Source organism: Alligator mississippiensis, chromosome 13 (genome assembly GCF_030867095.1).
Source record: "Alligator mississippiensis isolate rAllMis1 chromosome 13, rAllMis1, whole genome shotgun sequence".
NCBI classification, from domain to species: domain Eukaryota; kingdom Metazoa; phylum Chordata; order Crocodylia; family Alligatoridae; genus Alligator; species Alligator mississippiensis.
In genome coordinates, this window is record NC_081836.1 from 35,960,287 (window position 1) to 35,987,469 (window position 27,183).

The 27,183-nt window shown below is 45.3% G+C and overlaps 1 protein-coding gene across 1 annotated transcript in view; it reads right to left on the reverse strand.

The window, feature by feature from the left end:
• Positions 1–757: 757 nt before the first annotated feature.
• The window catches only part of CARHSP1 (calcium regulated heat stable protein 1), a 59,726-nt gene continuing 33,300 nt past the window's right edge, over positions 758–27,183 (reverse strand). Inside the window, exons 3-4 of the mRNA XM_006277135.4 lie at positions 23,868–23,990; positions 758–2,456 (exon numbers count right to left, since the gene is read on the reverse strand). Coding sequence (XP_006277197.1) covers positions 2,294–2,456; positions 23,868–23,990 — 286 coding nt within the window. The 3' untranslated portion in view covers positions 758–2,293. The remainder of the gene's footprint in view (positions 2,457–23,867; positions 23,991–27,183) is intronic.

Here is a 27,183-nt window from a genome sequence, read left to right on the forward strand (position 1 = left end):
GAGGTGACTTTGCTGGACGTTTTGAAGGGCTCTTGGTTGGACTTTTTGAAGGTTTCTTGGCTGGAGTCTTCTCAGGAGTCTTGGCTCCAGGTTTTTCTGGAGTCGTCTGCTTTCTTAAAGAAAGTGTCCAAGGAAGTTTGGACACACGTTCTCCAGGGAGATGGGTGACGCAGCAAATTTGTTCACTGGCATGGCTTGGCATCAGATCAAGTGTTGTAAAGTTGAAACTGACCTCAGAAAGTTGAAACAGGGTGTCAGTTTATAAACCTTCTAAGTGTGAAACTTTGTAACTCAAAACGTTGTAAGTCGAGGACTGCCTGTATTGTATGCTGAAGCTACTTTGTATCCTGCCTGCAGGTTTTCATCAAATATCCAGGATGACAGATGTGCTACATGTGCATTTGATTTCTCAAAATTCACCTCCCAGCGTCTTTCTTGTGTGTTGGCAGAGGACTTGGTTTAGAGTGTGCTTGGACCAGGATATGACTCCTAGGTACTACTGCAAAAATAATAGTAAGAGTCCTATTTTATTCAAAGGAGGCCAGAATTTCTCTTTTGCAGCTTGGTAACTGGATGGTTGCAACAGAGGAGGAAGAGAGGGTGTCTCGCTTGTCAAGTTACTCCACATTTTCAACAAACACACCTATAATCTTATATAATCTCAAAGTGGTTTTTTGATCATATGTGCGCATGCCTCTACCTTTTTACTGTATACTAATTTTTAAAAAGGAATAAGGAGAGCAGATGCTGAAGACAATTGTCTTAGAGAGATATGAAATATGCTTTTATTTGAAAGAAACAGTATCAGTTAAGCTAGAGGCTACACAGTGTACACCTCACTGCTACTCATACAAGACTTAAGGCTTAAGCCAAAAAGCTCAAAACAATTCATACAGGCTATTCAGTACAACACCAAAAAGGTAAAACAAAACATCACAGTCACTATTGCCCTTCACATTTCTGGTCTCAAATGTCTGCATGTAGATCAGAATTACTTGGGCTAGTTCACATTTCAACACAAAACAGAATGAATATGTTCCCTGGCAGCACAAATGCTGACTGTTATGCGACTATAGTGAATACATACAGGAAGTTAAAGAATTTCACTAAAAGAAAAGTTTCATTTTTGCAAAGTGATCAAAGATCTAATTAGGTCTTATGAATACATGAGAAAAACGCTTCACTTAGAAAACCTTGGAAGGGAGGCTGCACCAGAACTGCCGCAGAACTCAGTATAGTTTACAATGCTTTGCTTCATGCTTTCTTGCACAATGCAAAAGAGAAGAGATTCTAGTTGGTGGGAGCACTGTACACTATCAAACAAGCTTTGTAGGACAACACAGGTGGAGAATCCACTAAAGCAATCAAACTGCTAACAGCCTTTTACAGAGAATGATCCAACCACTGTAGAGTCTGCTTTTCAGAAGGGAGCTGTGTGTGTTCATTCCTCTGACCAAACTACCCACTACTAATAAACCAAAAAAACAAAATTAAAAATAGCAGTTTTCAGATTTCACTTAATTTGGACATTCACATTCCCTGCTGCTTTCCACTTCATAACGTGAAGCAACCTGCGACTGCTCATCTGGCATTAATCCACCACAAAGGCACCCAAAGTAAATTCACAAGCAGCTTTAAATGTGATATGCTCCACACCTGTGCAGCTATTTAACCTGCAACAGTTCCACCTGAAGGGTAGGCAGTAGCCACTGGCAAAACTCACCTGATAAAGCACAAGATTAAGACTTTCTAAGATGTTACTGAAGTGGTGAGCTGCCATGTGTGACCAAGAGAATTTCAGTAATGAATGTGTGTGTCACTCGCTCTCACTCCCTCACAAGTAAATCAACCATTATTAGCAGCAAGCCTGGAGATGCTGCACACTTACAGAAATTTAGCTCAAGGGTCCTGGTAAAAATTGGGCTTCTGAGCCATGTTTCTCATTACTGCTGTTGTGACAGGAAGGCTACCTGCACTGAGTGGTGTATTTGGAATTTCTAGCTAGCGTCTGAGCATTTCAGGTCATACTTTAAAAAAAAAGGCAGAAAAGTATTCTTGCTTTTAAAAATGAACTTGGACACTTCCCTTAGGTAATATATTTTTTTCTTATCAGGACATGTCATGCCCACTGTAAAACAAGGCAGTTTTTTTGGCCAACTTATAGTTTCTTAACATTCTAATATATACCTCCCTACTGTGTATGTGTATTATTCATATGTCAGAGTCATTGGATAGGCAGTTTTTGAGCAATACCACACAGTGTCCTTAATGATAAAGCGTCGTGCTGGATACCTTAGGAGCTAATGACATGTCCTGACCAGGTCTCATGTTTTGTGCCAGGTGCAAGATGGGTAATAACCACTTCTACAGCCTGCAGTTTCTCATTCTTAGGTGGAATAGAGCACAGCTTGTAGGTGACTTCATCTCCTGACACTGGAACATATTCTCCCTCGATGCTGTAGAGAAATAAAAACAAAGAGAGGGCCAGGTAAACAGAGCATTAGTGGGCACTGGTGGGTGAAGCTGCCCTCACAGCATTGGTACTGGAGGGAGGCAGTTTGTGCTGTAGAGCAGGACTCTGCTTCATAGACCTGACACTTGGCCACAGTGGATTATGACCCAACATCTACCAGAAGTGCATGGCCCACCTCCCACAACACATCCACTCACTCACCACACTCACTCTACTGCAGCCAAGTCAAAACATGCCTCTGCATTTCCCCATTTTTGGGAGGAGGATAGGGAGAAAGTCCTCAACACCCTGTCTAGCAGCAGTGTAGTGCATCCCCGCCCTTACCCCAAGCCAAGGCAAGCCAAGCCAAGCCAAGCAAAGCCAACCAGGTTCTGCAGGCCTGCAGCCATAGGAATTCTTCTATTCCTGCAGTAGGATATGAAAATTTATCAAATTCATCCAAGTGCTGTAGCAGCCATCTATGATTCTCTCACACCAACCACTAAACCTCCCTCCCTGCCCCCACCCACCTAGATACAGTACAGTCACAATTACTGTACAGGCAGTCCTCAGACTTATGACACAATTGCTTCCTGAAAACTGCGTCTTAAGTCGAAACATTGTAACTTGGAAGCAATTTTCTCATACGAAAGTGTTATAAATGGAGGTCTAGTTCCTGAACCAAGGCCCGATACCCTATTTTTACAAAAAATACTCCAGAATTTTGTACTCGATTAGTTATAGATGAGTAATATAGCTATATTAATATACTTATATTGTAAACAGCAATCATATTGATTTAGAAGGACTTCTTTGAGGTGACTTTGCTGGACTTTTTGAAGGGCTCTTGGCTGGACTTTTTGAAGGTTTCTTGGCTGGAGTCATAGACATTAGGGCTGGAAGGGGCCTCGGAAGATCATCGAGTCCAGACCCCTGCCTGAGGGGCAGGAAGTCAGCAGGGGTCATAGGATCCCAGCAAGATAAGCATCTAAATTTCTCTTGAAGGCATTCAACATGGGTGCTTGAACCACCTCCGATGGCAGGCTGTTCCAGACCTTGGGGGCTCGGACAGTAAAGAAATTCTTCCTTATGTCCAGCATGAAATGGTCTTGCAGTAGTTTATAACCGTTCGACCTCGTCATCCCTTGGGGCGCTCCGGTGAACAAACGTTCCCCCAGATACATTTGTATATGAGTTTGTGTACAAGTCTTCTCAGGAGTCTTGGCTGCAGGTTTTTCTGGAGTCTTGTCTGCTTTCTTAAAGAAAATGTCCAAGGAAATTTGGACAGATATTCTCCAGGGAGATGAGCAACGCAGCGAACTTGTTCGCTGGCATGGTATTGCATCAGATCAAGCATTGTAAATCAAAACTGGCATTGTAAAGTTGAAACGGTGTCAATTTATAAACAGTGTAAGTGCAAAACGTTGTAACTCGAAATGTTGTAAGTCAAGGACTGCCTGTATTACTGTATTGTTATGCCTGCTGGATCCTAGGTAGGCATAACGTGTACTCTCTCTTATGCACAGGTCATCAGTTGGAAGCAATGTGTGCTGCAGGTTGGCCACCTAGCTAAGGTTCACACAGCAAGTGTCCACCTACACTGACAGACTCCAGTGTTCAAGCCGAAGCACCTTGCTTCGGCTCTGCAGGCAATAAATATCATTAATAAAATACCAGTCAGCAGGAAGGCTGGTATGATAACACAGCATGAATGTTGCACAGCTGGAACATATCGGAGCAAAAAAAAAGTTACTAGCATTAAAACACTCAGCTCTTCACCCAGTGCACTATTATCCTGCAACATGAGCTGCCCCCGTGCACCTGGAGCAGGCTCCCACCAGACCTGAATGCAGGGCAGAAGCTGTGTGTTGGGGGGAAGGGAAGTGGGGTTAAGAGCTGCTGAGCAACTTTGGGGGCTGCTGGAGGTGTATGTGTGTGCATGTGCGTGTGCGTAGCTGCCACGGGATGTAAGGAGCCCAGGAACAGGCAGACAAGCAAACCACTGCAGTAACCTCCCCCCCACCCCCACTAACTCCCCACCGCTCAGACTGACTGGGGAGGTAGGGAGGCAACCCCAGGATAGCAAGGCTGGTTGGGGCGGGCACAATTTGGAGGCACTGTGGAAGTAACTATCAGGGATATCTATGCAGACTATCTATGGCTGTGCTGCTACAGCTGAACTCCAAGGAGACAAACTCACTGGTCACAGTATGCCAGAGAGCAAGGAGCAGATGCTGGGTCCCAGAGACAGCCCCACCCCCCCTTCTCCCCCCTCCGGTCAAACGTTGGAGAAAAATGGAAACACTGAATGAAAACAAAATCAGCGGTTAACTCCCAGCTTCATCACCTTCTCTTAACTTGCTGCTGTGGTTCAGTGGTAGAATCCTTGCCTGCTATGCAGGAGACCTAGGTTTGATTCCCAGATGCATACATAACTACAGCTGTTAAGTCACTGAATATTGGGCCTTTGGATCATGTCTCAATTGTTGAAAGGGTGACGGAAGGCCTGGGCCACCTGCAGTCTTTCATGCTCCTGCCTTGGCAAGACTTCTGCATACACCGTGATCCAGAAGGATTGATGGTTGCCTGGTTGACACTTCATCACCTCCTCTTAGGCTAATGAATGTACTCTGACTTTGTCCCAGAGACAATCCAGAATTCCCCCATATCTGTTTTTCCCTTTCCTGAGTGCAAGCTCTTGCTGGCAGTGCTGTGGCAATGACAGCTGTGATTTTTTTTTCACATTCCTAACTGCCAGCACCATGTCAACAAAGCTCGAAGGCAGCCCAAGCTGTGGAGACAAGTGTGTATTAATGCAAGCTCAGAGCCATACTAGGAGTGAAATTGTATTTCCCTTTGCATGTCTGAGTGGCACTTTTCTAGCTGTCTACTTGGGTCCCCACTTTGTGTTTTAGATGCATAAGCATGAGTTTATAGACTGCACAGTGGACGCATATGTAGGCAGCTGCCTATGTGTGCACATAGTATCAGCATGCACATATATGAGCACAAAGCTGAGAAAAAGTGCACATACATGTGGGTAAGGACTCCCCTATGTTTTAATCTCAAGAGCCAAGGGGTTAAGAAACAGGCCCCAGGAGCCAAACCCCACCCCATCTGCTAATCACCAAAACATGAGGCAAGCCTTAGACAAGCCCTTCTCTGGAGCCTCTTGAAGCTGCCCTTTGCATTTAATAATCATGGAAGAAAAGGGATGGAGGGCAGTGCAGAGCAGAAGTTTTTGCCCATTCAGAAGAAAGGGTGCAGGCTAGAACCCAGGACCTGTTCTCTTCCAAGTCAACAGGCATCCCATAAGAGTCACACAGGCTCCTCCTCACCTCCTTCCTAAGTGCACACATCATCTGGAGGGCCAGCCCCAAAAGAAGACAAGCCTGTATAATGTAACCACTCAACTTTTGGAGCTAAAACATGGGCAGGTGCTCCTTTTTCTCCAGAGTCTGTCACCTACATTTTTGTACCTTAAACATAAGGGCTATAACAGATGTGCATAAATAGTTATGTACGTGCCTGGCCAATACATAGGCTGCTCCACATGTTCAGTCTTTTTACTTACAGTGCCAGGGAAATATAATTGCTTCCTGTGTAAAGGAGGCAATTTAGGCATTTATGCGACTAAAAGCTGCCATTTAACTGCACCAAGGGAAATAGAATTCGTCCACATGAGGCTAACCGGCACCCAAAAAGGCAAAGCCGTAGTGCCAAAGGGGTTAACTAACCTGAGTCTATGTGAATGGTAGTAGGAACCATGGGAAACCCGAGAGTAGGTGATGGGCTAACAGATACTGATGGATAAGATGATGCGGACACAAGCCCCTGTACCTGTTGTTGGACTCTATGATAAACTTGACTCAGTTTGGGTGCACCGTTGACTAGAAGACGTAATGAACGTAGCTGCTACGGATGCTCCCAGGTTCTGCTGCAGTGAACTGTTTTGATCCAAACTCAACTTTATGTATACAACTTCAGATATAAAACTCACAGTTGTTAGCTGCAAAAAGTGCACATACTTTTACTATTTGAACTAAAGGAGAGTCTCCCTTAGCTGGTAATAGCAAGGGCTTATGTTGTCTTTCATCTTTCAAAGCATGAAGCTTACAGACACATCTAAGCAGGTCTAATCCTAGCCAGTGGAGGTCACTGGTGTACAGACAGTCACATATTGTCCTGATAAAGGACACTGCACTAAGAATAAAATACTGAAACAATGATCAGAGACATCGTTTCACATGCCTCTTCCCTGCTTCACCTGTAGCAGGTTAAGGTGCTCTTGGTGTTTTGGGGAACTGTGCCTGGCATTTGTGTGCTAAAGTTCTTCATGCAGTGTTAATAACAGGCTAGACTATCCTATCCAAATGCATGTTTAGATAGAAATGATCCTATCTTGAGCAGGGGCGGTTGACTAGATGAGGTTCTTTTCAGCCCTACTTCTCTATGCCTCTGTGAAGACTTAACTTCCTGCATGCAAAAAATAAAAAGCATGGATGCAAGCATGAGAGAAACAACAGAAACAACTGAAATGGTGTGTTCTTTGCTATGCGGCTTCACACATCTTCACTGCCTGCAGAGAACGTTTTAAGCAACAATAACTACCTAGCCAGAAAGAATAAGGGACAGAGCAGTGTTTGTCCCTCCCTGAGTTCCTGCCTGCCTTGCAGCCCAGTGCACCATCTTTGGAGTCAAACACACAAATGAAAGATAGTGCTGAGTGAGATGAACACGGTACACCACACTGTTGCTTCACCAGCTTAAAACAAAACTTGTGACACTTGCAAAGTTGTTCTGCATTTGGTGAAAGAAGCTGTTTAAAGCTTCTATCAACAAGATAACAGCTATCTAGCTGTGGTGAACATACACACATTTGAAAGTTAAACTTTAAAAGTAATTAGCTGTAGTCCCAAAGGAAAGTTTCTCTAAAGTGCTACATAGGCTACACCAAACAGCAATACACTAAGTGCAGGTGAAGCAGAAAGAGAAAGCAAACAGTCTTGTTTCATGTAGGGTGTGGACTAGGTGAATGGGGAACTGTTGTTCACCAAGGCACAGAATATTAGAGGACACCTGCTGAAATTAGTAGGTGACGGGTTTAAAACTGCCAGGAGAAAATACTGGTTTATAAAACCAGTTAACATGTGGAGTTCACTGCTACAGGAGGTGGTGGAGGCAAACAGTAGAGCCAGGTTCAAAAAAGGGACTGGATAAATTCAGGGATGACAGCTCTATTAACAGCCTTTAAACAGAACAGCTAGAACAGTTTCCTCTGGCATCTCTAAACCAATAAATGGTGGATGCCAGGGAGGGTACTGAATAGGGAACAGATCACTCTAGAGATATCTAGTTCAATGCTCTCCCTCTATAGCAGGGGTACTCAACAGCCCATGGAGCCAATGCATCTGGCCCGCGGGGCTCCCCATTGGTCAGGAAATTTGGTGACAGCGGAGCAGTGGCCATTAATATGGCCAACCTCCCCCCTGCCAAATTCCCAAACCCAAAGCCACAGCTGGCTGGGGCCAGGCTGGGCTGCAATCCCTTCCCCAGAGGGCAGATCATGGCCCTCCCCACTCCTGCTTCTAAACTGGGGCTGGGCCACATCCCCTATGGAGCCAAATTAGGGCATGGCTACGCCTCCTTCACTCCCCCCGCCCCCAGTTCCCTTCTCCTGGGGCCCAGTCAAGCTCCTTTCCCCTGCGGGGCTGCATTGGGATAAGCCTGTCCGCACAGCCAGATGGTGCCCACCGTGGTCACCCAGGCACCAGATTAGGAACACCAGATGGATCTGGCCCACAGACAGACTGGACACTGCCAATCCCCAGCCCTGGGGAAAACTGTTGAGCACCAGTGCTCTACAGCATCAATTTCGAACACTGCTGGAGACAGGATACTGGGCTGGACAGGCCACTGGTCTGACCCAGTATGGAACTTATGTTCTTATGTTGCTTCATTGTCCAAAGTGAAAAATGAAGACAGTAAATGGTAAAAATGTTACCATATTCCTCACATGCGACACACACCTTCCCCAACCCTCCTGGAAACCAGCTGATAGAAACTCCAGTGTCCAGTATATACAAGAACATACAGCAAGAGAAGTTACTGCTGCTTAAGTTTGGCCTGACTAGGTGACAGCAAAAGTAAAGTCTATATATGATCCACAACGAAAATAAATGCTAGTAATGGCTTCATATAGCCTGTTGCTGTGAAGTGAAGATAAAATCTACTATTAGAGCTAAAGGGTGACTCCAAGGAGTTATCGTCCCAATGCTATGCAACAGAAAGGTGGACAGTTTGGAGTTTTGAAGCCTGGTTTAGTCCCCCTCCCACATGAAGTGGGAGGGACATTAATTGAGTATAACTTTGATCTTATAATTTGAAGATGCCCATGAATTTTGAATGGACAGGAAGGACAATGTTCTGCAGACTGTACGTGTTATGTACTTGCTTTTAAAAGAGGATGGTATTCCCCAACCTGAGCTCCTTTCTTAACCCAGCTGCATTTTAAGGGGGTTCACATTCCAAATCTAAACGTTCTCCCCCAAGACTGCCTGTAGTCCTAAGACATTACAGGTAACCCAGTTTCAAAGGCAGGACTACAGTGTGCCTTCTTCCCACCCTGCTATTACTTCATTTGTGTACTGAAATATCTGACACAGACAGAACCAGCTCTTGAGGGAAGAGAAACAATGAAATATTGCTGTTAACCAGAAATCCTGGTTTTCCCTGATATCAAATTGCAAATTGTCTGATAAGAAAACCACAAATTCTCTGATAAACCCCCCCAAATCCATGGTTAAAATGACAGGCCCCCCACCCACAGCCCCCCTGGTGCCTCTCACTTTCCCCCCACAGACCCCTCCAGTCCTGCTGGTGCCTCTCACTCCTGCCCACAACCCCGCAGCCCTACCGGGGCAGTGGCGCAGGGTTACGTGCAGGGGCCAGAGCAGTGCGGAGCTTGCAGCGACAGGCAGTTTTCCTGCGCAGGTCCGCTGTTCCTTGCAGCACCAGGTCGCACATGCCGGGCTGCGGGGCCTCAATCTCCTCCCCCCGCACCCTCCACTCATGGGAGCTGCTCTTCAGGCTGCCTAGGGCCATGTGCATATACACAGCTATGTTTTATACCATACAGAGTTTTATCAAAGCATGTAGCTTCATTCCTAGCTAAAGCAGGTCCTCTAGAATCAGCTGGAGCCATTCACGGTTCTGAGTAGCCCACAGCCTGCCGCCTGGATTACTTAGCAGGGGGGCTCAAACACACTAACGTAACATCCCTTGAGCAGCAGGCATCTTTCACAGGGGCAGGGCAGGTGTCCCTGAAGGTTTGGACTGTGTGCTTGGATCAGATTCTATGGAAAAATAAAGACGGATAGGGCAGCTCACTATTTCTGGCTTAGATCCTATAGACATTGGCTACTTTGACCATGGGATGTTGTTCCAAGAAGAAATGGGATCTACCTGAGAAAGAGAGGAAAAAGCATCTTTGCAGACACGCTTGCTAACCTAGTGGAGAGGGCTTTAAATTCAGGGGATGGAGATCAAAGCCCTGAGGTTAAGTGGGGAAGTGGGTGATCTGGAGGAAGCACAAGCAGGAGGGGGCAACAGAGGCGGCATTCTCATTTTTCCTGAGAAATCAGGGCAATCGGCTAGTTACCTCAGGTGTCTGTACACAAATGCATGGAGCCTGGAAAATAAACGGGAACAACTGGAAGTCCTTGCATGGTCACAGGACTATGATGTGACTGGAATAACAGACTTGGTGGGACAGCTCGTATGGCTGAAGCACTGTCATGGATGGGTACAAACTGTTCAGAAAGGACAGGCGGGGGAGAAGAGAAGGAGTTGTGCTTTATGTAAAAGAGCTGTATGATTGCTCAGAGCTCCAGTGTGAAACTGGAGATAGGCCTGCTGAAAGTCTCTGGGATAGGGTCAGTCAGCATGGATTCACCAAAGGCAAGTCATGCCTGACCAACCTAATTGTCTTCTATGATAAGGTGACTGGCTCTGTGGATGCAGGGAGAGAAGTGGATGTGACATACCTCGACTTCAGCAATGCTTTTGATACAGTTGCCCACAACATTCTCACAAGCTAGCAAAGGAAGTCTGGGCTGGATAGACTGTAAAATGGATAGAAAATTGGCTGGATCATTGGGCTCAGAGGGTAATAGTCAATGGCTCAATGTGTAGTTGGCAGCCATTATCAAGGGAAGGGCCCCAGGGGTTGGTGCTGGGGCCAGTTTTGTTCGATATTTTCATGAATGACATGGAAGATGGGACAGCATGCACCCTCAGCAAATCTAAAGAGGACACCAAGCTGTGGGGAGTAGTAGATACACTAGAGGGTAGGGTTAGGGTTCAGAGAGACTTTGACAAATTAGAAGACTGAACCAAAACAAATCCCATAAGGTTCATAGTTTCATAGTTTCTAGGGTCAGAAGGGACCTGAACAGATCATCAGGTCTAACCCCCTGGCCTGGGCAGGAATGGGTGCCAGGATCATATCACCCCAGCCAAATATCTGTCCAGCCTCCTCTTGAAGATCCCCAAGGTAGAAGAGAGCACCACCTCCCTTGGAAGCCCATTCCAGAGCCTGGCAGCCCTAACCGTAACGTAATGTCTCCTGCTGTCCAGCCTGAACCTTCTCTCTAACAATTCGTGGCAGTTATTCCTAGTAACCCGCAGTGGTGCCTGAGGGAACACAGCCTCCCCCAATTCCCGCTGGTCCCCCCTGGTGAGTTTGTAAATGGCCACCAGATCCCCACTCAGCCTTCTCTTGTGGAGGCTGAATAGATTCCAGGCCCTTTAGCCTCTCTTCGTAGGGCCTGACCCTCTGTCCCTTGACCACGTGAGGGGCCCTCCTCTGGATGCTAGCCACATCCCTCTTGAAATGCGGTGCCCAGAACTGGATGCAATACTCCAACTGCTTGTTCAATAAGGACAAGTGCAAAGTTCTGCACTTAAGACAGAATGATCCCATAACTGCTACAGGCTGGAGACGGACTGGCTAAGCAGCAGCTCTGAAGAAAAGGATTTGGGGGTTACAGTGGACAGTAAGCTTAATATAAGCCAGCAGTGTGCCTTTGTTGCAAAGGCGGCTAACAGCATACTGGTCTGCATTTGCCAGCAGATTGAGGGAAGTGATTATTCCCCTCTATTTGGCACTGGTGAGGACATATCTGGAGTATTGTGTCCAGTTTTGGGCCCCTCCACTACAGAAAGGATGTGGACAAATTGGAGAGAGTCCAACGGAGGGCAACAAAATGGTGAGGGGGCTGAGGGACTTGACTTCTGAGGACAGGCTGAGGGAACAGGGCTTATCTAGTCTGCAGAAGAGAAGACTGAGAGGGAATTTAATAGAAGCTTTCAACTCCCTGCACAGCAGTTCCGAAGAGGACAGAGCTGGACTGTTCTCAGTGGTGGCAGATGACAGAACAAGAAGCAACGGTCTCAAGTTGCAGCAAGGGAAGTTTAGGTTAGATATTAGGAAAAACTCTCACTAGAAGGGTTATATAACACTGGGACAAGTTACCCAGAGAGGCTGTAGAGTCTCCATCCTTGGACGTTATTAAGACCTGGCTACACAAAGCCTTGGCTGGGATTATCTACTTGGGGATGGTCCTCCTTTGAGGAGGAGGTTAGACTAGATGACCTCCTGAAGTCCTTTCCAACCCTAATTTTCTGTGTTTTTATGACGTGCCTTTTTTTTTTTCTTTTTTTTACCAGCTACAAGGTTAGATCTGTGTGCTATGAAACTGAATGTGTTCTAACAGATATTTAGTCTAGGCTGTATCTGCTTCTTTCCTGGACCTGAGGAAGAGTATTTTGTGGCCAAAGCTTGTCTAACACCTCTCCCAGCTGTAAAGGTGACCCAATAAATGATATTACATCACCTTACAAATGATTCTCCTCTATTGTATCTGCATTCAGGGTTAATAACCCAGAACAAGTTCCATTGTCTGCCTGGTCCTGCTTTTTAAAGGAAATTGGTGTCTTGGGAGATATGCTGGGGTATAAGATGTAAATTAGACAGAATGAAAGATACACAGCCTGTAGGATCATGAAAACTAGCTATCTAGTGCAGCCTTCTGCCACTACCAGAATGTCCCTGAGGACATATCTTGGACTCGCATATGCTAAATATTCACTTTTGACCTTGCCTTTGTCCCAAGGGTTTGGTATGAAGAGCAGCTGTGAGAAGAAGGAACTATAATATACCATGTTTAGACAATTTTTTCATTAAATAAACAAACAAACAAACCCGCTTTGCTTCATGGGCTCCCTAAAAATAATGTGGGCTAGGAACATCTTACCCACAACTTAAGTTTGAAAAATAATGGGAACTGACATCCCCATCTCTTGAGTAACTCTGAAAAATTCAGCCTTTGTTTTTAAACAGCTATCAATATGCAAGCAATTTTACATGTTTATTCTGAAAGCTCATCAGTTACTATATTATACAGTCAGTTTTATAGTGTGATCAGAAAAAAGTGATGGTGACTACATACAAGTACTTTTGCTCTCTCATATTATTTGTATTTGATCTTTTCAATGTTTATTTGAATTCCAGTATTAAATCTATTGCTAAGTCATGCAACTCAAGGAAAGGTTTTTCACTACAATCCCTAGATAATTCCTTCATCTGATATCCATCTTTTTTTTCGATGTCCATGTGTTTTCACTGTCAGAGAAGATACTGTGCAGCCTCAACATTGCATGATTCCATCTCTCACATATAAACATCATTTAACAAATGTCAATACAATAACAGTTATCTATCCAGCGCGTGTTATTGTTTTCAGGAACCAGCTGGAATGACTGCCAGATGGTAAGCAAATGTTACAAGAGGATCGGCATTATGAAATGCATTTAGGTTTGAGCAGTGTGTATCCTTCATTCATTCATTAGCACTGCTTACTGCAGGCACAAAGTTAACAATACTGTATCTGGAAAAACATTAAGAGTAATTGTGGCTGAAAGCTGCATGGGAAAGAATATATGATCATTAGATGCAAGCTCAAAAATGAAAAATGAGGCCTATCTACAGCCTTTGCCTGTTCTTCCCGGTTCATAAAGGGTTGTCATGCTTTTGATCAAATAACTTTGCCATGCCAACAGCAAAGGGAGTATATGATACAAATATACACAAGAAGAAGCAGTTAAAGCTTTGTGGGAAGTGGGGAAGGAGTGAAATTTTATTACAAATGGCAGTGTCTCAGTCTGTATAAAAACAGAAGACAAAAAGACAAAATTGCTCCTGTTAACATAATGCTCAGTCTTTTAAAAAGCATTTCATATTTCTGTTCATAACAATAGGGTGGATTATATCCAAGCTGAAAAATGGTTTCACAGAACCATCAGAACAGAACATCAGAAAACTCTTTGGCACGTGCTGGACCCTTGCTGCCCTAAGGGCAGGAGTTCCATGGTGTACTACTAACTGGGAGCACTCATGTATGTTCACGTTGAAGTATGACTTCTGGGAGAGTTAAGTTTGCCCTGAACGGCAGTATGACCCTTTGTATCTGGGGGAAATACAAAGGCAAGTCTGGGCGGAAATAATTTGTCAGGCTATACCAGTAAATACAATAAGTTACTTCTAGTAAGGAAGTGGAAGGAGAAGAAGGAAGCAGGAATAAGCCTGGAAAAAGGCTTGGATCAGAGAATTAGACTAGCTGCTAATGAGCTGACAATATCAGACTTGGTCAGTTTGCTGATTAAATGAATGCCAACGACTATGAAATGGCAATGCCATTTTCTTATTTTCTGTGCAAACCACGGACCATAGGTGAGAGAGCAGAACCGTCAGAGCCCGTGCTGGTCCCGCTCTCCCTCATGCAGTCTGCACTGCAGTTTGGCACATCTTTGATTTCATGTACATGGTCAGTGCCTTTGTCCTTAATTTCTTGGGAAAAGCTATAGTATCTTGGTTGGCTGTACACCTGCTCCCTTTCTTCTTGGGAGCTGTTTAAATGAATTAAGTTGTAGGTTAACTTGTATCCATAGTTAATTTTCCAGACCACACAATATGGCCTGAAATGGAAATGCAGTAGGGTTTCCCAGGCACATCTCTAAAACTATGCCTTGCAGCATCCTTAGTTAAGGACATAATTAACCTAGTTCTTCCAGGGTTTGCAGCCCAGCATATGGGGAAGTACAGCAAGCTAGTGCTCTCTCTAAGAACTGCTTATGATGCAAAAGGGTGGTGTGAATGAGAGGGAAGGCAGGGGGAATGCAAACAGAGACAGGTCATTAACACTGTGGGTCAGTACATTTCAGCATGAAGGTCTCTCTGCAATGCAGCATTTTCTCTTTAGAGCTGAGAGCTAACAAACTGCAGAGAGCTACACATCACCTTCCCTTTCTACACAATCAGCTGCTCCTGGAAATGTTATTTAGAAGCTGGTGTCTGATCATTTGCTTGTTACTTCTCTCTGCTGACCCATCTTTTAGTCTCAGGTTCTGCAGGCAGGCAGGCTTAGAGCCAAATCCTCCTCTTTAGTCTAGCTTGGAAGGTAAACACATCTTTTCCTTGTGCCAATGCCCAAATAAACTGACAAATCAGAAGAACAAGATTTCTACTTCGTGTTATGGAGCATGTTAGGAGAGTGGTCTGTCACCACTGACACCGTATTCTCACAATGCAAAATACTCCTTCAAGGCTTCTCACTGAAAGGAAAGTAGCATGCCCCCTTCCAAACACTTCCCTTCTGACCTGCTGAGCTGAAGGCTTGGGGGGGAACCTACTCAGCAGTTTACTATCTACCACAGCCACTGGACCATTCATCAGGAAACATGCCAGCCTTTGACAGAAGGACAGATGGAGAATGAAGAATTAATTACAGCCTCATGAGTTGTTATACTTCTGTGACAAGTCAAGAAGCCCAGCATTTACACTGCTGTTAGCCCAGATTAAGCTCCCTGATAAAAAAGCAGAACAATGGAGATGAGATATTCATGAGGACCGAAAATTTACTATTATCACTGCTGCCAAGACAACCACCCTGTTACCTGGGAGATGGTAGTCCTCTAGCCTGGTCCACTTTGTGGTTAAAAGAACAGAAGAATTTAGAAGGTCAGAGATTTCTTTGCCTTGGGCTTCCTGTGGGACCACAGAACATGTTGCTAGACACCTGTTATTTTTAAATAAGTGCAGGACTCTGGCACACGTTACATTTAGGATGTGATTAATCATGCCATAAACTGCAACCCAGCCACACATTAAAAACATTTATGGCATGATAATATAGCAAATGCACCACGAACATATCCACATATAATGTGTAACATCTTCATGGATCATTTCTATATGCTTTAAATTGAACACTTGGCACATGAGGGCTGAGCCACGACAGAGCCCGACACTTAACTGAGCACAGGGAACCACAAGGGGAAGCATGAGGATCCAGGACATAGGACCATCCAGGAGTGTTCACCAATCCAGTTTTAAGGCAAAGACAGTCTTAAAGTCAATTAAAACGTTAGGCCATGTGTAGATGAAACAAGAGCATGTGTGCATGACACTTTAAAGCAGGCTAAATGCTTTTGTACCGCTTTAATGGTGTTAGTGTTTGCATGCCTCGGCAGCATGCTGCGCATTAATTCCAGCTGCGGTAGGAAATTTGGCGGTGTAATGCACCTTAATTGACTTGGAGTACAGCAAAGTAAAACTCCTTAGACGAGTTTTAGTTTGCTGCCCCTACAGCCGCAGAGTGAAGCACTGAGCTCTGTGCAGCTCCACAGCTCTGTACAAAGCCTTGCAGGTGGCCTGGCAGCAGCCCGGGAAAGCAGGTTCCACCTAAGAAAGGTGGTGAACCTGATCTCCTCTCTACCCCCCGCCCTTCCCCCCGAAGCCTGCCTGCCTGCCTAAGCTGTGTGGGGGCCCGGTGCTTCCCTCTGCAGCCACGGTGCCCCCTGGGACTGCCTGAGCTGGGTGCCTGTGGGCGGCTACCACCTGGGGGGGCCGCCACTGCCACTGAGGGAAGCATCAGCCCCCATAGCCCAGGAGCCACTCCGCCTGCCGGCAGCTCACCCCACTGCCCAAGAAGCAGGTAAGTCAGCGGGGTTTAATCAGCACTAAATTGAAGTGGTGTTTTTTAAAACTCACCGCTTCAATTTAGGGCCCCTGTTTTGTCTACATATGCCCTTAGAGCATCGACTGGATCATAGAATCTTCTCTGTTTGCTTGTTGGTATCATCATACTGAAAATCATTTCCAATGAATGGTTAGGAAGTTTTCAAAAAAGGCACCTGGCTTCTAAAATCACTTCAGGCCAAAATCTAAGAAACAGAATAGAAACTAGGGGTGCACCAAAAAAAAAATCTTGGGGCCGATATCGATAGCCGATCATTAATGAGCCATATCAGCCGATACCCATCCTATTTCTGATATGCAGCCTGGCAGCTTGGAGAACAGCGTCTGGCTGGTAAGTCTGTTGGGAGGAAGGGGCGTGGTGGTGCAGATCAAGGCCCCTCTGGTGAGGGAGCGTGGGGCTGGGGCAGGGGCAGGCTCAACCCAGCCAGGGTGGGGCACGGGACAGAGCTATGGCTCATCCAGGCAACGTGGTGCGGGGTGGCATGCCACCGCTGCATGCACCCCCGGGGGAGGCATGAGGGGCATGTGCCCCCTGAATCCGCGTATGGGGAGAGGGTGGGCTGCTGCTGCGGGCTGGGGTGGCACCAGGCTCTTCCCAACAGGGGGGCTGGGTGGGAGCTGCACTCAGGGTGGGTGATGGCAGCAGTAGGAGTGGGGGCTTGGAGGGGCCCCAAGCAAAATTTTGGGATGGCTGTAGCCCACCCCATAGCACCCCCTCCCAGCACCACTACCACCCACCTGCAGCACCAGCCCAGCCCCCAACACCAGGAAAAGCCTGGCACTGCCCCTGGCTCCTGCCCACAGTGGCAGTCCACCCTTGGCCCATGTGCAGATCCGTCTGCCCCTCATGCCACCCTCAGGGGCGCACGCAGTGGCAGGAATTGCTCCCCCCCGAAACAAGCCATGGCTCTGTTCCATGCCCAGCCCCAGCTGGGCAATGCCTGCCTCTGCCCCAGCCCCACTCCCTCCCTCACCATGCGGGACTCGATCTGACCCTGCCACACACCCCTTCCCTCCCCCCTCGCCCCTTCCCCCCAGACTTACCAGCTGGATGCTGCTCTCCAAGGTGCTGGGCTACATTCCTGGCCATGGTGCATGCTGCAGCTTCACCCATGCACGTGCATTTACTGGTGACATTATTGGCCACATTAACCAAAAAAAGTCAACTGCCAATAATGTAAATTTTCCTTTTATCAGTGCTGATATGATATGGACCAATGTATCGGTGCACCTATAGTACAAACCACCACTGTATTATGCATCAGCCTGTGATTTCAGAGATGTTTCTTATCAGATGTTACTGAGTTTCCACCTAGGCAGTTTAAAGCTGTGACTGCAGCACAACCACATGTCCCCAAGCTTACTTAACACTAGCAACTTGGAAGCTCTGGCAATATAGATGCAACAGCCCAGGTTCCAACTGGCTTGAGGTTGTACAAGGACCTAGCCAGGGGTTGATCTACCTGCACAGAAGCTTGTGTTGCTGCGGCAAGGTTGTTCATTTGTAGACAGCTAAAGCAGAAGCCAAAAACATTCTCTTGTAGTTACTGTAATTGAGAACTTGTGCAGATGCGAATTAATGAAGTTTCAGACACTATATATATATATATATATATATATGTCTAGAAATTTATCATGTCAAATGCTTATTTATGGAAAGGGAGACACCATAATAATAGGCTATTAGCTTCTTGCATGTTTTTACAAGACATACAGAAAAGGTCAATCATTTTTATAAGCTTATGAGAAATATTGCACTATTCCTCATAATCAGTGGTGGCCAACCTTTTTCCTCCCTCAGGCTGGATGGACAGTGCTCAGTCCCTCCAAGGGCTGGATGCAACTGGTAGGTTCAATCTGGCTGCAGGGGCAGCAGGGAAGGGGCATGGCCCACCCCCTACCCAGCTGTACAGAGCCTGAGAATTTGGCAGCAGAGGAGGGGTGGCATTATTACTTGCCACTACTCCCCTGCCAAAAATTTTCTGAGCCCTGCAGACCAGAGGTTGAGCACTAGGGCTGTGGGAAATTTCGGCAGCCGTTTCATTTTGAAGGTGTTTTGGGCCATTTTTGCACCCAAAACACTGAATCTGAATCAAAACAGAAGGCTCAGAAACATCTCCGAAACAAAACAAGACATCCCAAACATTTCAGAAAATTTTGGCATTTTGGAGCTGGGCCGGTAGGGAAACAGCCGTACATCTGCGTGTGCCCTGCAGTGTGACTTGGCTCTGCAGAGAGCACAGATCCGTGCCAGGGGTCTGCTCACCACCGCTGCCTGCTCCCCGCTGCCCTGGCTATGCAGGGCTGCATGGGCCAGACAGCAGTGGCAAGGAGACCCCAGCGCAGATCTCTGCTCACTGAGAAGCTAGGTCATGCGGCAGGACTGTGCTGGTCCCTGCTGCGTGACCTGGCTCTGCAGGGAGCAGAGATGTGGTGCAGCATGGGGTAGGCAGCAGTGGGAAGGAGGTCCCTGGTGCGGATCTCTGCTCTCTGCCGAGCCAGGTCACAAGGCAGGGCAGTGCTGGTCCCTGCTGTGACCTGGCTCTGCAGGGAGCAGAGATCCGGGGCTGCACGGGGCGGGCAGCGGTGGTGAGGAGACCCTACTGGACCTCTGCTCCCTGATGTGCCAGGTCTCATGGCAGGACAGTGCTGGTCCCTGCCGCATGACTTGGCTCTGCAGGGATCAGAGATCTGCGCAGGGGTCTCGTTGCCTGCATTGAGGGCAGCAGCCCACTCCCTTCCCTGGACGAGCCATCCATGGCTCTGTCCTGCTCCCCGCTGGGGCCCTGTAGGCCCTGGCCAGGCTTTGAAACAGATTCTCCAAAACAAATTCGGCCGAAACGAAACAGGACAGTGACCAAAAACACCGAAACAAATCACTGTCTTGTTCTGCACAGCCCTACTGAGATGCCTGAATCTGAAACTGAATCAAAACACAGCCGTTTTACACAGCCCTATTGAGCACCCATGTTCATAACAGTTGGAATAAACAAAAGAGAACTGGACAATCTTACCAAGACCTTGCAAGGGAAAACAAAAATAATAAGCTCAATGATTACATTCTATTTTTTTAAATTAAAAATCGTGACTTTCAGTTTCAGATTTAAAGAAATATTCATGTGGCAGAAAGCAGTCTGATTGTTTCTTCTCAAACAATGAGTCGAGTCAATGATTTTATCAGACAGCAGAAGCAGTTTGTGCTTCCAAATCAGAAATCAAATGTTATCTGAAGTTTACAAGAGTAGAATAAATAAATCCAGAAAACACATTCTGTTCTGTCCCAAAAGGAAACATCTGTACTGCACAAAACCAGTAGCCAGATTTATCACTTCCAGACCAAGGTTCAATCAAGTTTACTTTTATAGAGTTTCACAAACTTGGAGAAGAGCATCCCATGATAAAACAGATGTAACATTGAAACTGGCACTACACTATCATAACTGAGTCACTAGAGTCCTACTGAGCCTGTATGGGCTGGTTATATAATGTTTCAAAATTAGCCATTCCCATTAATAAAGATTAGTTTCTAATTCACAATGAAAGGTGTTATTAAATCACCTTTTAGAATGGAGAGATAGTGATACCTTCAAATTCACTCATAAAAGCTATTTCCACCTCCTTGAAACATTTAGGATAATTAAAGACTACACAGTATTGAAATTTTCAGCACTTTGCTAACTGTACAATTTAACAAGAGAAAGGAATGTCATTTTTTTTAAACTAGAGTTCTGACGCTGACTTTAATAGGGAATGTCTACATCAAAGACCCAAACCTGATTTTATTAATGTCAATAGAAAAACTGTCTTCAACAAGAGCAGAATTAAACAATACCCATATAAATCTTCCAGGTCCTACCAAACTAAGTACTAAGTTTGCTAACTCACTTTCAAATCAACACATATACAAGTAAAACAGAGAGGAAGTCTGCATTGTAAGAGAAACAGACTGCCTAGTAATAGCAGTGGGATCGTCAGATGTGATAGCCAATGCTGGAGTGAAGCAGCAGCAGCAAACTGAGAAGCAACACAGTCCACTGGAGCAGGCACTGAACCTTGAGATACCAGAGTTCAGTTCTCAGCTTTGCCTCTGTTTTCTGTGTGATCCTGAGCAGGTCACTGTCTCCCATCCCACCCTGTCTGTTTTACCTATTTAAACTGTAATCCTTTGATTTGATTTATTGCTAGGCAGTCGAGCACAGTGAAGCCTCATTCCTACTTGGAACCTCTAAACATTACAGTAATATGAAATGGAGCTTGAATGTGCCCACAAGTGATTACTGAGAGTAGTGCTTACTACAGTGAATAATCACTTCTGTAAGGTGTCACAGGAAGTATGCAATATTGCCAACCCCACCATGCGAAAGATGTGCCCTGCTGCCTTTGCCCCAGGAGCTCAGCTGTGCGACACCATTGCCACTCACTGGGTGGGTAGGAGATGCAGGGTGCATTGGCTGCGCGGCGCATCCCCTGCCTGTCTGGTGGCATGAAACACAACGGCACTGAGCAGCTGAGCTCCTGGGCAAAGGCAGCAGGACACGGAGCCCCAAGCCCACAGTGGGCAGCCCACCATGCCCCCATGGGGGTGCACCTAGCTGCAGGAAGCCCCCCCCCAGATGACCCACCCCAGCCCAGGGCCTCATTCAGCCCAGCCCCTGCTCCTGCCCTTCTCCCTCCCTCACAGTGGGGGCCTCGATCTCCCCCTTCCCTTGCTTCTTCCCTTCCACAGACTCACCAGATGGGGAAATCTGGAGATTTGAGGGTTCAATTGGGAGATCATGAGTTGGAGTTACTTTGACTTAGAAATCCCAACAGTTGGCATTACTGGGTACGCACTTCGTCCCACGGTAAGAATTCTCACAGGCACAACTGAGATTTGTAACTTGTGAGGAAAGGTGAGAGCAGCCATGATAGTTCTGTGCAGACTTTTTCATGGGAAATTTAGAAAAAAGGTTTCAAGAACTGCATGGCACATACACTTTTACAACAGAAGTATCAGTGAAACAGGAATGAGATGGAGAGAGAGCAAAACAATTACACAATTAGACACAGAATAATGGAGAAATTGATGTAAGAGGATAGAGAAAAGAAAGCAAACATGATACAAACTCAGAGAACTGTGAATAAAATGAACTCAAGTGGCTAAAAATGTGAAGAGAAGGATTTTTCTAGTGTTTTACATACCAAAGCTAGGAATCTGGGAAAAAAAACAAAAGGAATAAAAAGTTCTCCCATATATCAAATAGCAAATTGATATAAATGGGTGCCACTGAAACCCAGCGGAAAGACATATTCAAGGAGGACAGTAAAACAGAGTATTTTACACACAGTACGACAGAGTATTTTACATTAGGGATGTGAAAGGTTAAATGATTAATCGCTTAACCGATAAGTGCAGTGATAACTGGTTAGCTTACTGGAGTCTTACTAGAATCTCTCATTCCTTGGAGTTTCAGACCAGCAGAGACTCCCTCTGCCTGAGGAACGGTGACTGCGCCCAAAAGCTTCCTAAGAACTGTTTTTCCCAACTACTTAATTGGTCTAATAAAAGATATCACATCTAACCATAGAATCTTGCCCATCACTTAATTGTTTAACTGCTATAGAGGTGGTTAAATGAATATTTTTAAAATGATATTTACATCCCTATTCTACATTCAAAGATAAGATTTTGTGTTTTAAGCTTATTGGTATTTCAGAATCGCAGGATCCTGAATGCATACAGACCAATTCAATAACAAAGCCCAGGAGGGCTACATACAGACTACTCAGTCAAACCAGAGAACAGAAACAGCAATGATCTGTAATGTGTAGAAAGAAAAATTGTGGTGTTATGGGGGACTTTCATATGGAAGACGTATACTGAAGATCTCCTGCAGCCAACAGTATATCATCGCCGCTGTTTCTAGAAACTGTGAAGGCAGTACATTTTTAACCCAAAAGTTACTATTCCTCTTTTCTGAACTTTATTACAACAAATAATGAAGAAATCTAGACTGAAAGCTAGGGTTATCCAGGGACCAGGAATTATGACCTTCTTACATTCAATATGGCAAAACAGATGGTCCCCGATTAATAAAAGATCCACCTGGTGATTCAAAAGAACTAATTTCCCCAAACTGAAAAAGAATCACAAGAGAAATTGATTGGGAGGGAAAATTTAAATAGAAAAAAGTCTGAAAGATAACTGGGGGTTCTTTGAGAAGACTGTGTTTATATGAAGAAAAGACACAGTCCGGCAAACAAGACACAACATAAGTTTGGCTCATTCTATGATGACTGAAGGCAGGAAATAGAAGCAAAAAAATCTACTATGGAAAAATGAGAAACAGTGGGAAATAGATTCAATTAGTATCTATTAGAAGTTATAACGTATAGAAAACAGATAAAGGATGTTAAAGACATCAGGGGAAAAGTGTTTATCAAGACCACAAGGATTTTTAAAAAGATGTTACAAAAAAAAAAAGAAAAAGAAATCTAAGACATGGAATAGGCCCATCAGTAGGTGTTGATGATAAAATTGATGATAATGATGCACAAAAGGAAGAAGTATTTAATATTTATTTCTGTTCTGTATTTGGAAAGAAGTAGGATGATGATAGAAAAGTCAGGGTGATTAACCATTGCAACACGTGAGAAGGAAAATGGAGTAGTTTCTCCATCAAGAACATTTGTTTTAAAAATCAAGGCTGAAAACTATATTTTTAGTAAAGCACAAGTATTGGGCTCAATACAGGGGTAACATGGGCCATTTAATGGCTTGTAATATAAAAAGTCAAATTAGATCAGTGATTCTCAACTAGGGTACCAAAGCACCCACAGTACTGTGAGACCCTTTCAAGGGTACTGCCACAAGCAGGTAAACCTGTCTCACATGACACTGTTTCCAGAAGGTGCAGACAGGGCCGGACTGTGAAGCAGCTGTGGCAGGAGGGGGCACTCCTGTTTGCATTAGGTTTACCTGATAAACTGGGTAAACTGAGGCAGTACAATAGTGTTTCTTAACCAAGGTGCTGCTAATTTCAGAGAATTACAGAAGGAACCTCAAGTTTACAACAGTTGAGAACCTCTGAATTAAATGATCAGACAGCCCCTTCCAGCCTTACATTCGACACATTTACAGTAGTGCTGGGAAAACAAAATAAGCAAGCAAGCAGCTTAGATTACTGTCAATGCATTTGTGTAACTGTTCCTTACAGAGATTAGGATGGCACATTACAACCTATTTTCCTTTATTATCTGAGCAAAATTTAAAAAAAACCCATGGAATGCAAGTTGGATTTACTTTATGGCCTCTTCCCTCTGACTTTAGAGACTCACTCAGAAATGTGTACAAAGATGTCTGGCCCTCCATCTGCAGGAGTAAGGAAGCCGTGGCCTTTGGAACGACAGAAGCATTTGCAGACTCCTTTATAGACGGGACCTTCAGAGGCCCTCACAGTTCTGCAAAGAGAGAGGGATACAAATAAGGAAGTCACATTCAATAGTTACACATCAGCTTTCATCAAAAGAAGAGCTAGAAAAGGCCAAACAAACTACCATCATAGTCCGTTCAGTTGTACATCAATTAACACACCCCTCTATGCCAACTGCTTTAACATTCAATGTCAAAAATGCACACACTTTACCTAGGACCTCACAAACCTTTTAAAACTGGTACAACCTTGATGTGAGTTTGAATTCACTCAGACAAAGGAAGGAAATGAACCTGGGTCTCCTAGAGTTGGATGACTTCCCTAGACTCTAGGTCAGCACTTCCCAAACCTTTCCTCAGCATGGCCCCATTTCTTCAGCATGGCTTCTCACTCCCAGTCTGCAGCCCCTCTCCCCCCAGGTATCCCTCACTCCTCACCCACTCCTGGACTTGCCAGTGCCCCTCACTTCTGACCCACAGCCCCCTAACCTTGTTGGTGTGCCTCACTCCCAACCCGCAGCCTCCCACCCCACCCCAGGTGCCCCAGGTCCAGGGCCTGCAGCTCACAGGAGGCAGCAGCTGCTGTGGCCAGAGAAGAGCACAGAGCCCAGCTCTCCCCCACCATCCCCTTGCCCGTGGTAGCATGGCCTGTCCCCCATTTCCCTCCCACTGCGTTGCCTGTACTCCCCCCACCCACTCAAAGCATCACATGTGCCCACCCCACCCTCCCCATAGACTTACCTGGAGGGAGCTGCTCTCCACTGCTGCACGCGGCACCCCCTGCTTCCGATCGCCCCCCCCTGCTCCTCCTAGCCCCACACAGCCCCTTGCAGGCTGGACCTCTGCCAGCTGGCAGGGAACAACTCACATTTTTCTCCTTTAAAGGAGAAAATCCATGGTTTTTTCCAGCAAATGGAAAACCTGAATCCCTGTTTATTGTGATCTTTTCTGCTGATGTTGCAAACCCAAATGGGGTTGGGAACCACTGCCCTAGGTTACTGTATAAACGAGTGCCACCACCACACTGTGTATGAAGTCCAACCCATCAGGAGCTGAAGCCCCTCCCAGGAAAGACTGAAATGCTTAATTTCTGGAGCTCCACTGGATCCACACACACCAGGCACCAAGCTCTGCCCTGTCAAAATGGAGATTCTTTTATACTTGCCCAGAACTTCAGGTGCCTGGGAAATGACAAGATCAAGAACTGAAGTATATACTGTATGGACTTCAGGTACCTCCAAAGTTAAGGGACAGGTGAGTAGGGGTTTCCAAATGTTATTTCTGGGCTCAGGTACTTAAATTCCACACAAGTCCTGCTTTATGCACCTAGCTGATGCTTTGGATCTGGTTCTGTAGGTGACATGCCTAACATCTGGCTTTCAGCAAGTAAAGGACTATAGGAAGAAAGAAAGAAAACAAACAACACAGCAGGAAAAAAACTGTGATCTTATGTAAAAGCATAGTGGAAAGGCAAGATAACAGCTGAAGTATACAAGTTCATCTCCTGAGGGAGATGAAAGCACTGATGTGATTGAAAAGGTATAGCTACTATTAAACAGGGAAGCAGCTGCCTATGAAGCCTGACCTAGTGCTAACACTTCTGCGTTTTCCACCTGGCAGCATAGCTTTGCTTTCTGTACTGCTCCCCTGTGGAATCTAATCCAAAATTTGTGGGAAGGGACATTGCCATGCTTATCAATGCTCTGCTTTTGCTCTCCCAAGCTTAACTACATTGCTGTTTCTCTGACATGCTCATTTCAGAGCTGTGAGCTGTGTTCGATTATGGCTCTCCAGGGCCAACCCTCAGTAAGTCATTCATATTGCCACTTGGATACAGGCATCTTGAAATGTACGATATTAGTTGGACATGGACTGAAGTCACCCAAAAAATCTGCCCTGTTCCTGAATCCCATATTTGAATCAAAAGCCCCATGAGTAGGATAAAAGGGGAAGAGAATCTTAAAACATGCCCAAGAGGAAAAATTGTGTCTATTAGCCATTCAGATTTGTAGCTCCAAAGGCTGCCTAAGAGCTTGATCTGGGTTTTGTTAACTGACTATTTATTGTAAAATGAATAAGCAATTCAGGAAGCAGGGGCAGGAACTTGGGCTCCACTCCCACTGGGCTACAGAATGAAGGCCCCCTTTTGTGCTCTTTCTTCCTGGCCCCACAAATCTTAGCTGAGCTTCAACAGGAAACTCCCATCCCAGACAGTTTGTATCACAGTGATTACTATTCTCCAAGGAGATGAAAGATATGGGTTTGAATCTCTTCAGGCTGAGAACACCATTTAATCCAGGGCTTCTACTTCTTGGGAAAGTGTTCTACCCTGTAAGATTTTACATGAGAGGTGAGCAGCAGCACTTTTAAAAAGAGGAAGTAATTGCAATTGATGAAGTGAGCTCCAGTTGACAAAAGCTCATGCTAGATATCTATTTTTGTTAGTCTATAAGGTGCAAATCTATACCGTCTTCTACTTGACTTCAGAGTAACATGGCTAACTACGTCACAGTAGGAAAACACACAGGACAAACAGGTCAAGTTGGCTAAATACAGAAACACTTGAAACACTGAGAAGTTGAAAAAACAAAGCCTTGCAAGTGTAGTCTTTTTATTCTGCATGGCAGACCCTGGCTGTCTTTCAGCTCTTCAAAGTTAATGACAAGATTTCTATTGCTTTCAACAGGGTTGGACCGTGGCCTGCTGGTAAGATTTGTTTTTTATCACAGGTACTCAGCCAAAATAGCTAGCTTGTGAGCTCTTTGGAAAGAAGCTCCTGCAATATTTATTTCATGAGGTCACCAAATGAGTCTTGTCTTGGGAAAATGCTCAGGAGGGAACAAGGATCAAGAAAAGAGTACAAGTCAGAATGTACTGGAGATGAGGGACCAAGTAACTCAAAACATGATACAAACTGTGTATGAAAGCCTCATAAAGACATTCAGTATCCAAATGAACTTAACGATACTGTGCTTACAGTTTGTACACCTTAGAAAGGGACTGTATTCTTTCAAATGAAACCATTAAAACTTGAATTTGTGCAAGCGCTGTTACATGGGCTTAAAAAAAAGCAGCCTGCAAAGCTGTAGAGCGGTAGATTATAGGGGTGCATGATAAAGATTTTTTGGGCCAATAACAATGGCCGATTGTCAACCAGCCATATCGGCCAATACTGATCCAATTGCTGATATGTAGCCTGGTAGACTAAAGAGCAGCGTCTGG